The sequence below is a fragment of the Mytilus galloprovincialis genome, chromosome 8 (genome assembly GCF_965363235.1).
Source record: "Mytilus galloprovincialis chromosome 8, xbMytGall1.hap1.1, whole genome shotgun sequence".
NCBI lineage: Eukaryota > Metazoa > Mollusca > Bivalvia > Mytilida > Mytilidae > Mytilus > Mytilus galloprovincialis.
Window position 1 is genome coordinate 96,943,230 of NC_134845.1, and position 14,403 is coordinate 96,957,632.

Here is a 14,403-nt window from a genome sequence, read left to right on the forward strand (position 1 = left end):
TATCATAATCATGTTACAAAGTATGGCGTCAGAAATGTTTTCCAAATATTTTCCAAAACATTTCAATAATATCTGTAAAACGTCATTAAAATGTTAATGAATTTTGAAGACAATGTTTTAAATATGTTTTTGAAATGTTTTTAATTCTTGTTTTATGAGGTATGTTTAAGGAATATCATTAAAATATTTAATAAAAATAAAAAAAACATTTTTAGAACATAATTCAAACATTTTTCTTGTCTAAATGTTCAGAAAATGTTAAAAAAAACATTTCATATAACATTGTATAAATGTTTGATAAATGTTATATTCTAAAAACATCTTTGAAATATTTTCCAAACATTTTTCAAAACATGTCAATATCTTTAAAACATCATTAAAATGTTTCAGAATTTGAAGCCAATGTTTTAAAAATGTTTTGTATCAATGTTTTGTGTGTATGTTTATAGAATATCATTAAATGTTTGATCACATTAAAAAAAATATTTTTAAAACATAATTCAAACATTTCTTCTGGTTTTACTTTTCAGAAAATATAATCAGAACATTAAATAAAATGTTTGATAAATGTTTTCACAAGTAATCTGCACATCTAGATTGTAATAATTTTTTCAATATCTTTCAAGTGTCTTAAAATTTATTTGTTGAAGAAGACTGTCCAGTAACCTATCAGAGTTAATTTCTATGCCGTTTGGTTTCTAGTGGTTAATTGTCTCAGTTGTCAAAGATAGCAATTCTTCTCTTACATGAAATTAAAAAAAAATTGAGCTCAAAACATCTGCTTTGTCAGTTGTCTCGTTTGGTTTTTTTTGTTGTTGTTGTTGGATTGATGTCTCATTGATATATCTCCCATATCTCCTTTCACTGTTTTTTTTCCTGTTTTGAATTAACTGCCATGTATAACTTATTGTGCATTCAATTAGTATCCCCCCCAAAGATTTCAAATTTTCTGTTGGTTTTACGGCTGATATCAATAAGTATATAGCTAAAGGTAATATCTTTGGTGAGCTTGCTTGCTAGCTGAACTGTGAATTCATTGTAAGGTAAGGTATACCACCCTCTTTTCGAAGTAACTTGTCCTACAGACAGTCAGATCGGCAGGAGGGTGGTATACCTTACCTTACAATGACTTCAAAGTTCAGCTAGCAAGCAAGCTAACCAAAGATGATACCTTTAGCTACATACTTATTGAAATTGGCTGTAATTGCTGATCTTATGTTCCTTCTTTTGATCTTTAGTTTTCATTATGTTTAGCATGTCATTGTTTCTTAGATGACACAATCAACAAAATAAAAGATTACAACAATAATTAAGGGAAGATATTGATTTATTTTATTTCATGATCATCAGTTCTCTTTTTCCTCCTCAACCATTCCTCTTTTCCTTTTGCCAGCTACATTCTTCTGAAATTTAAATATATTACATAAATATCATTCGTGCAAAAACTATTGAACATTTGTTTAATTTCTAAACCCAATAGACCAGTTATGTTCATATATATTAGAAAACATCTAATCAGTATCAATCAGTGGCACCTCACAATATCAACCATTATATTTTATACAATTGAAGTGTCAAACATATACAGTGGGCATAGGATATTTGGAGAAATAAAATATGAACATGTGGTCATTTGAGTGCTGACATCATAGGCTATTTGCGCGCCAGATTATAACCTTAATATTTAAAAAAAAAAGGACTTGAACAAAGACAATTTTAAGTTTAATGACAGTTCTTGTTTTTTTAACACTTAAAAAGATGTTCAAAATTGTGTTATGAACTCAGCATTTATTAACTACATCCTGTTAAAAATCCCTGATTTGAACAGGAGTAACAGATTATATCTCATGAATTCTTTCTCATACTATTTTTTTTCATCAAATGCCCGATGAGTTTATGCTGCTCCCTACAAATTTACACTTTGTCGATACATGACATATGTGCCAAACAAAATTTTCAAATATTTAATGAAATATAGGAATAAATTGACAAGTTCATTATGTATAAGAAGTCATACCTTCACATAATTTGCTCCTCCAGGATGGTTTGGAGCATTTCTCAAGACTTCCGCTATTTCATATTCCAGGTCTTTTATCTTAAAGCGATCTTTTGTTGCTCTTCTTATCGATCCTGTAACAGATATTAAAGTCCATTAGAAATATTATAATCAATACAAGAAACAATAAAATATACATATGTTCATGGTTCATATTCAAATCATTTCAGTTTAAATAAATTTCAAGACCGTTTTAGACGGGTCAATTTTTATTATTGAAGAATGCAGAATTCAGGGTCATCAAAGTTTTATTAATGATTAAGCACATCAGAAGGAGAGAACAGTATAAGAGGGTGTTTTATTGCTATAAATATCTATTTAAACATAATTGTTCCAATATTTTCAGGAATTAAAGATAGCAATAACTTACTAATTGAGATAATAACAAAAACCCTTTTTTAAACTTACTTAAAATAGTTTTGCATGAGCTTGTATCCATAAAGCACAGTTTTCCCTTTTGGCCAGTCAAACTGTACTTTGACATAAGTCCATTTGTAAAAACGGACCTCATTTGGTCTCTGACCACTGACGCCAAGTCCATCCCTCCTCTTAATTTGGATAGTATGTTGATCTGAAATAAAAAGAGACATTTGATCTAAAAGAGTTTTATTTATAATTCTCCTTTTTTAACCAAATTTTTCATAAGCAGTCTAATTGTTTGAAATTCTAAAACCTAAAATTCCTGAATTTGTGCTAATTATATATTGACACTATAGGATTCATTTTTTTACTTTTTTTGTTCTTTTTAATCATAAACGCAAACAAACTTATGAATAAAAGCATTCATTTGTAACACCAGTGAACCCTTTTTTCCAAAATTTAATAAAATAAATAAACTCAAAATACCAGTTTCTTTTGGAATTCCCCATCTTCTTTCAGTCTAGTTTCTAGCTCTTGCATCATTGTTACTGTGCATATCTTTTCAGGAAGAACTTCCTCCAGTGACTCCCCAACCTCTTCGTCTTGCTTTAAAATGACAGCTGCCACTTTATCAAGTGTAAGCTTCATACTTTCCACTTGACTTTCTAAAGTCTTCATTTGATCAAGCACTGTTAAATAAGTATGAAAAACATTATAAATAGACATGCATGGATTTTTTTTTTTAAATATATTGGTAAATATTTTAAAACTTATTCTACATTAGTATTAATAAGTATGAATTTAATTTTATGAGAATAAATAGATCTTTCAGTTGTCATAAATAGATAAAAATATTTTTGCAAGAGAACATTAAATAAAAATAACAATGGAATATGATAACATTAATAGTAGTAGTAACCTTGTGACAAAATGGTCTCCCCTTGTTCTTTACGACCAGGTCTTTTGAGTAGTGGCAAACCCTCTTCTGGTCTTACTTGTGCATCTCTTTGCATTCTTTGAGACTGTTGTTGTAGATCTGTAATAAAAAAATGCAATTGAAATACAGGATCTTTTTATTCTAGTTTTAAAAATCCTCTTTTTATCAAACCTCCTTACGATAAATCAAATGAGCAGGACTCGACATCACCCTTTGTTCAGGACAAGTGGACACAGGTGTAGGGCAAGTAGATTCACCATACATACTACTTGTCTGATGTTTAATAAAAATTGAGTGATTGTTTTATTGATCACACAAAATAAAATAAATATTCATTAATTGAACGTATTTGAACATGCTGGCAGTGGCTAACCAGCGGAAAGAAACCAATGTAAGTGCTTCTTCTGAGTATAAGCCTCCTTTAATTAGGAGGTCCTTCATATGGAGTTTTGCCTTAGCTTTAAAATTTTAAATAAAAGTTAGTTTCATTTGACTTTCAGAAAGGGACAAGTTAAAAACTAGATAATGTAGAGGCCTGATGAGCCTGAATTGCTTGCTATATTACTCTCAGGTTGGTGGAAGAATATTTGAAGCATCTGATTGTCAGTGAACAGTTTAAAAAAATCTTGAATAGATAATGACCAATTATTTTATATATCACAATTATTATAACTATTTTCTAAAGTTAAATTTTGCTTTTAATTATACTCCCTACCCTGTGAAAAAATGTTATACGATTTGAAAAAAAATAAAATGCACAGAACTCTTTCACACACCCCTGAGAAAAGGCTTAAAAGAAATAACATATCCTCACCATACATAGGAGATTTAGGGAGTTCATATGTAGGAGATTTAGGGAGTTCATATGTAGGAGTCTTCTGCTTAGGAGTCTTTTGCTGGTTTTCTTCACATGTTTCTTCATTATTCTCTTCTTCTGAAATTAAATTTTAATTTTAATAACCATTATTTCAAATTATCTTTTCATTTAACATACTTGACTGCATTCCTTGATTTTAAGTAGAATATTGATTCAGTCTGCACCATTAGCAAATTTTATTTAGACTTGTAACTTTTAGGTATCATTTGTTACACACAAGAAACACTAGTACATTGTAGTCAGAAAAGATTTTGGTGGAGACTGTTGATTTCAACAGGATAAAAGTTGTTAACAATTGTTATTAGTTTTTGATGTACCATTGCAGGTTTCTTTTTTTTCCAATCCTAAAAACATGTAAAAGTGTTTAAATTACTATTACTTTTTTTTCTCTCCTTTAAATTGCTTGATTTTTCAGCTAATATTTTTATCTTTTGAAAGACATGTATTCTTACATAATTCAAAAGATTTGTCTAAATAACAGCCCAACAATGTACAGTAGCAAATTTTTTGTTCTTCTTTGGCTGGAATTCAAAATCATGAGATATTGTGGCACTAAATGTCATAGTAAAGTTGTCACTGGTTCAGACATACTTATATATATATACATGTATATTAACCTTCACTGGTATCACTTGATTCATGATCTCGGTATCTTGCGGGAATATTTGTAGTCCTTGTGCTTCCTGCTTGAACAATTAAGGAATCTTGTGGCAAGCTAGCTTCATCTTCCGATTCTACGTTGGAGGTAACTTCTCCCCTTTTTGATGCTTTCCTTGCTTTTTTATAGTCTTGGTATACTGTTAAAATAGAAATTTACAAAACAAAATGATTGACTAAGGTCGATCAGCTGCATGTTAATATATTGGAACAGAAGTACATTTGTTTAAAATATTATCATTTCCTTCATATTTCTTTTATGGTCAACAAAAATCTACTTTCATAAAATTGAGAATGGAAATGGGGAATGTGTCAAAGAGACAACAACCCGACCATAGAAAAAATAACAGCAGAAGGTCACCAACAGGTCTTCAATGTAGCGAGAAATTCATGCACCCGGAGGCGTCCTTCAACTGGCCCCTAAACAAATATATACTAGTTCAGTGGTAATGAACGCCATACTAATTTCCAAATTGTACACAAGAAACTAAAATTAAAAAAATACAAGACTAACAAAGGCACGAGGCTCCTGACTTGGGATGTATACCTGAATTTTAGTATTAACAAATAGTAATGTACTTACCAACATCACTGATCACTCTGCAATCATGTAGGGACCACTTTCTTTTGTCAGGAATCTGCTGATCCTTTATTTTTTGTCTGATATTTTTTAAAGGCCAGTAACATGTACCCTGTAATAGAATTGTATATATATAATGAAATTCCCCTTGAGCAATAATTCTGTGTACACAAACATGGATTTTTCTAGTATTCCACAACGTCCGGTATTCAGACCCATTCATTATTTTGATACTAAAGTAAACTTTTATGCCTTGCTACTAATTTTAAAAATAAAGAAGGTGAAGTCCTTACTTTACTATGCGGTATGGACTTTGCTCATTATTGAAGACCATACTGTGACCTGTAGTTGTTAATTTGGGTGTCATTTTGGTCTCTTGTTGAGAGTTGTCCCATTGGCAATCATACAACATTATCTTTTTTATACGTCATATTAGAATTAAATTTAAAGCGCATTCTATATATATATATAATTTATTTTGAATGCAATGCGTCTTCTGATTGGCTGAAATCATTTTATTTATCAGCTCAAAGACATAATTTAGGCATGGGACCGTGACGGCATCAACATTTTTAAAAACACTGAATAACCAGCAAGGCAGGTTATTTAACAGTGTGCACCACATTTTTTATGTTATTTCGATTAAACAGAAAAAAATATTACAGTCATTCCTTAAATAATACTAATAACTTGTCATAATCTAAACCATAAAGTAAATAACTCCGGTTTTCTTACCTTTTTCTCTACCTCATCTTCTATACTTATCCATGAAGTTGGAGCAGTATCCACAGAGTTGTCACTATCAAAGACAACTACTGAATATGGCATGGTTTTTTTTTCAGGTTAAACTGAAATAATGAATTACAAATATCTTAAGATTAAATCAATATTATATATTGTTCTTCAAAATTATGGTAAATGATTATAAAGAATAACATTATGAGGGTTAAATATAAACACAAATCAATAAATAGAATTCATTTCAAACTGGGTTTCAAATGATTTTGATACAAAATAAGGTATTTAAACCTTATTGTCAAGTGTTCTCATGCTTACCTCAAGTTATAAATTAAAACAGGCATTCAAAACCATGCATTGTTAGCATTCAATTTCGTCAGTCAGTAAATTGTTGACCCTAAAATAATCATTTTGGACCATTTGAACATGTACATGCTTAAAGTTAAAATAATTCTAATTCTAATTACCTTGGAAATCATGCAGTAGTGGAAGAAACACTACATATCTTTCCTGCTTTACCATCATGCATCTTTGAGTGAGAAAATCTTTTCTAAGGCTTTTCATTGCATAGTTCAGATGATGAAATCGTGTTACTCCAACAATACGAGAGTCACATGGTATTAAAAATTGTGCTTCTTGTGAATGATATATTCTGCACATAAATGTTTCAGAGGAATCTGCATATACAACTTCACAAAATTTGGAATGGCTGGTTTTAAAAGCATTATTCGGCTCCTTACAATAGATTTTTCGTTCCTTCATCATTGGTATTGATTCTGAAAGTGTTAGTTCTTCCTGTATTCTTTTGACAAGCTGTGCAGCTGGTAGATTTCCTCCTCTTATTTTTCGCTTTAAATGTTGCATGTAGCTTTCAAATTTCCATGCTGCACAGTTTTCTAGACATGCAAACTGACATGCATCATCTTTAAGATGAACTAAACTGTGTACATTGTACACAAGGAATTCCCTTCCATACAGCTCTCTGCCTTTATTTACAAAATGTTCAAGTAAATCTTGAGCATATTCGCTATGTAAAGCAGTCAGTTTCTCACTAACTAATATAGATATGGCTACACTCAATGCCATGAAATGTTTGTAATATGGAGGTGACAATACTCCTTTGAGAGCAAACTGACCAGTATACAACAAAAACTGTCGGAACTCTGTTGCCTTCCAACGATCTATCTCCAGTAATGGTCTAGGCTTACGTGCAAATTCTCTAGGCACATTTTTTTTCAATGCTACCAAGTTTTCACTGATCTGTCTGATTTGTGCTCCTGAAAGCCTGTAATCTCCTCTAGGTCCCCTCATCCAAGTTACAAGTAATCGTTTAGTGACACCTAAACATACTTGGTGCATATAATCAATAGGGAAACATTTTATCATATCGATAGGTAACTGAGTGATAGGTGAATTTCCTTTATGGTGTTGGACCTGTTCATGTTTTCTGAAAGATTCGTCAGTTCTCTGTGTTAAATTAGAAACCTGGGGATATGTCATTCTTCCTATGTATTCACCATTTTGATTGCATCTATCACAGCCACAATAACCAGAATATTGTTTATTGTTCTTTACCAAAGCTTTAGCAGGTGCGTCACAAATTATGCAAGAAATAGAGACTGTAAAATTTCGTCCATCAAACACAAATCCATCTCGACAAATTTCTAATAAATCATTGACAGTATCATTCAGAAAATCCAGGTTTGCAGGTTTACTAGTTCCTAAAGCAAATGAGATAGGGAACACTTTACTTTCTTTGATGTTGTTAATTAAACAGAGAATTGGCCAAACACTTGTATTACTACTTTTAAAAAATGGCAAGCCATCAATATTAAAAGAAAGATTAAGGTTCTGAACCTGGTCAAGATTAAAATCTTTCGATATTTTTTTCATATTATGATCGATCATATTCCTTAGTCCAAAATGGTAATAGCTCATTTCTGAAACTGTCTTTAATTCCACTATTCTGGGTGTTTTCAATAAAGTACGTGCACAAGAGGGCAACTCATCTGCAAGTCCATTATTCTTTAAAATCCTTAGTAGAGCATCAAGACAGTTTTGTTTGACTTCAAACTGGTTTGCCCATGTCTTTAAGTCATCAGCTAGTGATTTTTCACCTTCATCAGTATCAGATTCACTAATCGGTAACATTTTTTCTGTTTTATCTACTATGTCCCATTCATTTTCCTCTAAAGAAGGTGTATAATCCTTTTCAGAAGAATCGCTTTCAGTGTTTGTTTCAGATGGAGCATTAGTGTTTGTCTTCCTGCATTTCTTTTGTCCAGAATGACACTCTAGCTCATGCTTAGAATTTGCATAAGAAAACTTTTGATGGGAATTGAATGACTCTATATCATTATCTTCATCTGAGCTTTCAGTATTTTTAGAAATGCTTTGTTTGTGAACCTTTCTCTTTTCTAAAATCCATTTTCTGTTATACTCCAAACGTTTTAACTGTTTTTTACATGCACTACTTTGGTTTGGACTTGAATTCATCACGTACTCTAAAATTTTGAAAAAATAAATAAATAAATAAAATGTATGTACCATGAACATGCATATGACACCCCCTCTTATACTTAAAATAACATATATATGTTTTAAGTTCTTGAATGTATATGGTGTATGCCTAAAATTCATATGATACACAATATTTAACAAAAACATGTCCGTACATGTACATTTGTAGAACAGGGATGCCCCCTTGCACTATATTTTGTTATGTTCAGAAAGATCTCGTCATAGGGAACATGTGTAAAAAGATTCAAGTTTATTGAACTTCCAACTTTATTAAAAACTACCTTGACCAATACTTTAACTTGAAGGGCAACAAAAATTTGGCTAAACTATATTGGGAAGCTTATCGATAATCAAATATATACAAGCATATTGTTAAAGATTGTACAGTGACCAATAGTTTTCCACTGCTTTGTCATCTGGCGTCTTGTAGAGATGTCTTATTGGCGATCATGTCACATCTTATTTAATATTTAAGAATTGAATGCTTCTTTTTGTAACTTCATTGGGGTGTAAAAGCGTTGACCGAAGTACATTTTGTATGAAGTGTGGAAGCACTTCATTCTAACAATGTGCACATGTTCAACGCTTTTACAACCCTATGAAGTTACAAAAAGAAGCATTCAATACTTAAATATTAAATAAACTACATTTTTTAGCTAGGATAATGAAAACATGAATTTTATCAATTTTTTATTCAATTCACTTGTGCACTTTTTTTTGGGACATCATGTTATCTTGAATGAAAACTTTTATTGAGTAATGCAATTGCTTAAGGAATAACATGTGATGTGCGGTTAGCCAAAAAGAATAACGTATCATAGTGAAACATACATCTTATGTAATTATTTGTAAATAAATTGACATTTCAATATATATTCTTTTCAAATTCTTAGTCATTTATTTTACCTTTTATATACAGTTATCAAAACATTGTGCTGTTCATGTGCTTAAACTAAACTACATGCTATTAATTCAACTACATAACAGTTACACTGAGTTTGCTGTGCATTATAATGCAGAAATCATGCTGTGTCAGGCCAAAAAAAAAATAGGTGTGTTTCCTGTTGCATGCCCCAAAAAATTAGGGTCGGTAGGTAGGTATTTTTTTTTTTTTTACTGGCCTGCTTCGGTTGTTTTTTGTGTATTTTTATAATCAGTTTGTTATTCTTTCAGGTTATTTTCATCAGTTCATTGTATAAAGTATACAAGATATGAATAGTCCATGTTCAAAAGTTGCAAATAAAGGTGGTAGAATTAGAAAATGGGGCTGTTATACTTTTTTTCTCGTTCCTGTGTGGACACTCATCGATTGTTATTGATAACACACTTTGACTGATGGCCATAGCAGAAGCCACGCTGTTGTTTGACTTCAATCTGTATCACACAAATGCTTACTGTATTAAAATTTTATTTGAAATCAAACGTTTAAAAGATGCCATTCAAAGGCTATACTAAACAAAAACCGTTTCCGGAAAAAACGAAAAAAATCCGGATTTTTTTTTTTTCCGGGAAAAAAAAGTTAGGGTCGGCGCCAAAAAATTAGGGTTGGTTGGGCGACCGGAAACACACCTATTTTTTTTTTTTGTATGTAAAAAAATTAATTATCAGTTAGCTCTTCTATGTAAGTTTTGGTAACAATCATTACTACTTCAAATAGTGTTTGGATTAAAAATTTCAGACATGCAATCTAAGTTATACAATCAAACATGCAGTTTCTTCGAAATGTTTTACATCATAAATAAATTGTCAATTTTTATAAAAAATCATATTTATTTTGGAATCTGGGTCTGTTTGCCCTGATTCACCGTCGCCTTATAAGTACCTGTTTGCCCTGATTTTTTTCCCAATTGTTTCCAACGGATAATTTCAAGTAATTGAACTAAATATGTTGAAGTTTGTTTAAAAATTGACAGAATATTATATTGCCGAATCAATTTATAATTTTCCCTATGATATGCAGAGTAGAATACTGGAATACAATGTATTTATCTTTATTGATATTTATTTTTCAACAAAATAATAGAACTCAGTCCATCACGAATCATGAAGGTATGCCGTATAACTGTGACAGTCTCAGAGTATAACAATAAATGAACATGTAAATCTGTTTAATGATTTAAAGTTCGTACGTACATCATTGTTTTTCTTATTTTCAAGCTGAATATTTAATTGTTTTTATTATAAATCTAATCCATCAAAAAACAAGTTTCACAATAATACACCTTATCAGTATTGTCCCCCATTACTGGACACCGTACAATTTTGACGTCATAATACAAAATATCTGACGCCACAATGGAAAAGTGATTTTTTGTATGATGTCAATAGTTCGAGCGGGACAGATTCTGGTGTAGCTGCGGAACCGTAGCTCTTAGGTCCTTATACTAATTTTTTACTATTTGCGAACCATAGAGCTACAGATTTTTCTTATTTCAAAACGTTTGGAATTGCGACCCAGGTTCAGGTTGCTCTTATTTCCCAAAAATTTATTGTTTATAATCAATGCAAAGCTTGTCAATATATATAGTTCGTTTCGTTAAATATTTTTCTAGGATATGATGTACCTATTTATGTTTGAATATTCATTTCCTAAACACTATTATCTAATTATTTCCATTTGTATATATTCTCCCCCTATTTTATTCGGCCATATTGAATCTCGTCGTGATGTCACGAAATCAAGAAAAGATAAATCAAATATCTTTGATCTCCTATGTTGAACGCCTACGAAAAACAAGAACAGATAACTTATAAAAAAACACGTGTTGGTTTGTTTACTTATTTCTAAGCGAGAATCGAGTGTTTATAAGACTTTACAACATTAATTCATAATAAATATATCATAGAAAAATATCCAACGAAACGAACTATATATATATTGACAAGCTTTGCATTGATTATAAACTATAAAATTTTGGGAAATAAGTGCAATTCGCAATTCCGAACGTTTTGAAATAGGAATTATATCCGTAGCTATATGGTCCGCAAATAGTCCAAGAAAAACATAAGGACCTAAGAGCTACAGTTCCGCAGCTAATTCTGGTGTCAGCTGGGATTAATGATTAGGTGTATCAGTGATCCAAATTATTTTGTCATTGAACAATAAGTGATCCTAAACAAGCCATGAACTTAACATGTTTCATAAATTTCAAGTAAGTAAGTAAGTAAATTTTATTTAGAGTCGGCATATATATACATTATAAAAGAGAAATATACCATAGAAATAACTGAATAAGTTTATTCAACTTCTATGCCTTGAATTTGAAATGTTAATATTTTTTAGTAGGGCAATAGACTCTACAGGTGAATCGAATGAGCTCACGGCAAACAGACCTAGAGCTAACATTTTATTACGACAAACAGACCTGATGCCATTGTTTTGGGTACAGATATAATCGTTGCAGAACTGAATGGAGCACAAACACAGCTACCTTTATCAATTTGTGCTTAATAAACGCTCTTTTGTTATTATATGAGCTGGATTCAGGGATAAGAGACCAAAATCAAAATACAAAGACTATAAAGACGTGTTACATCATTTGGTTGTGAAAAGTAATTATGCCAGGCGGCTCCCCCTTTTTTGTAATCCTGTATCCACTCCCGATTTCAAGATAAATGTTCATCGAATCATCATGATCATGAGCAATCATAAAATGGGTCACAAATGCATACTTTTTGTTATTCTTACCAGCGTTATATGGTCGTTATAGAGATAATTCTTTTATTCAACGTATTTTCTTTAAATCTTTGTCTTGTCAAAAAGGCGGTAAATTGTATTTCCGGTAACTGGTCCCATAATTCTTCGGCGTTTGTCTGTTAGGCGTTGGGAACAGTCGTATGATAAATGTTGTCCGCTGACTGCACTGGAACAGTAAATCCGGATAACAAGCATTATGCTCCGTATCCGACGTATCCGACACAAACAAGTTTACAATTTCTGTCATTTGATTAAATTTAGGTTTTTGTTATATCATGAAAGTGTATGTAAATTGTTTGTAAAATATCGTTTGAATATTGCTTTTAAACATTTTGCATCAATATTTACAGAACATTATTTGAAATGTTTTTAAAATATCAATTTTAAAATGATTTATATAAATGTTTTCTTGATATTGATTATTTAACGTTTATACAATGTTTTCATAAAATATAATGCATCAATATTAACAGAACATTATTTGAAATGTTTTTAAAATATCAATTATAAAATGATTTAACGAAATGTTTTCTTAACATTGAGCATTTAACGTTTATACAATGTTTTCATAAAATATTATGAGAAAACGTCGAAAGAATGTCTAAAACTAATGTTTTTAACACATAGGGCTAACAATGTTTTAGATAATGTCTTTAAAATAAGGAGTTACCATTTTGAGAAATGTTTTGCTTATATGTTTTAATGATGTTAATCAGAGGTTGGATCTAAACATCTTGTAAACATGTATAAAACATTAAAACAAAATATCTAAATAAGAGATTGTGTAAACATTTTAATAAACATTTTAAAGCTGTTGTTAAAACAATTAAAGAAAATGTTTAAAATAAATGTTTTTAGAATAAAGAAAAAAATATCTGTATAACATCGCAAAAATATTTTTTTCATAACATTTTGAGAAGACATTTAAACAACCTTATCAAAATGTTTTGAAAATGTTTTGTGTTACTTGGGAGACCGCGAAATAAAAACACCGTCATTTACAATGTTCAAACACATAATGTATGTCTTATGTAAATATACGTACCGAGGGCGTAAGGAATTCTCCCTTGCCCGTCAGAAACAAGTAAGGCTGGGGCTTCTCTGGTTGGTTGGCTGGCAGGCTCAGGTGTTTTGCGTACACCTTCAGGAGTCCAAGGAGGGTAGCATCTATCCTGACATGGCAGATCTTGCCGGAGCGCGCCTCCTTGTGCTCGAACACCTGTAAGAGAGGGATTGATATTAATACGATAGACAGTAATACTTAATCACCTGTAAGAGAGAGATTGATATTAATACGATACACAGTAATATAATTACTTAACACTTAATACCGATAACTTATAATTTATTGTGATTTACCTCGATCTCGACATCAGCACCATTTACTGATGCAGCCGCCAGGACATCCGCCCGCCTCAAGTGGGTTATGTCCCCAGCCCTCTTGGCGTTACTCAAGAGTAACTGGAGACAAAAAATGTTCCGGGCGTCCATCTTCTCTGCCCTGGACAGCTGCTCTTCTCTCTCTGCCTTCTCTATCACTTTCCTGGCTCTGATGGGTCGTTGTCCTTCCAGGTACTTGGCGATCTGCGCAGGCTCCAGATCCCCAATGTCCTCGCCACGCGCGTGGCTCGCCACCTTGGCGATGAGGACATCCTCCTTCAGGCTCTTGCTCAACGTCTTCATTGTCTCGGCGAGCGTGGTGAGCTGGTCTGTAAGGAGACGCAGATGTCGGAGCCAAGTACCCTTTCCTGCAAGGAACTGCAGGAACCCAGCCAAGCTCTGGAGTTATACCCGCAGGGTAGAAGGCTTCACTCTGAAAAAGAAAAAGAGGAAATAACTGACACTGCATTACGTATGCGTAACATTTTAACATGTATACTTACAAGTTTCACGTATGCGTAACACTTTCACATGTATACTTACAAGTTTCACGTATGCGTAACATTTTCACATGTATACTTACAAGTTTCACGTATGCGTA

General features: G+C 31.8%; 1 protein-coding gene across 4 annotated transcripts; it reads right to left on the minus strand.

Annotated features, from left to right (window-relative positions):
* Nucleotides 1-1,315: 1,315 nt before the first annotated feature.
* LOC143042895 (uncharacterized) lies at nucleotides 1,316-12,717 on the minus strand. Of its 4 annotated transcripts, none has more exons than XM_076215406.1 (10): nucleotides 6,673-6,810; nucleotides 6,203-6,315; nucleotides 5,471-5,579; nucleotides 4,848-5,027; nucleotides 4,168-4,284; nucleotides 3,336-3,452; nucleotides 2,903-3,105; nucleotides 2,465-2,627; nucleotides 2,018-2,130; nucleotides 1,316-1,403 (listed from the first exon to the last, which is right to left on the minus strand). In XM_076215406.1, exons 2-10 carry the CDS (start codon nucleotides 6,293-6,295, stop codon nucleotides 1,347-1,349), a joined length of 1,152 nt encoding a protein of 383 aa, XP_076071521.1. In that variant the 5' UTR covers nucleotides 6,296-6,315; nucleotides 6,673-6,810; the 3' UTR covers nucleotides 1,316-1,346. The 4 variants fall into 4 exon arrangements, with proteins under 4 accessions (XP_076071521.1, XP_076071520.1, XP_076071519.1 ...); XM_076215405.1 differs by having other exon boundaries at nucleotides 1,316-1,400; nucleotides 4,168-4,287; XM_076215404.1 differs by having other exon boundaries at nucleotides 4,168-4,287.
* Nucleotides 12,718-14,403: the final 1,686 nt, after the last annotated feature.

Bases quoted from the DNA above. Each gene is read 5' to 3' on its own strand.
- LOC143042895 (XM_076215402.1), bottom strand. From the start codon at position 8,701: ATGAATTCAAGTCCAAACCAAAGTAGTGCATGTAAAAAACAGTTAAAA.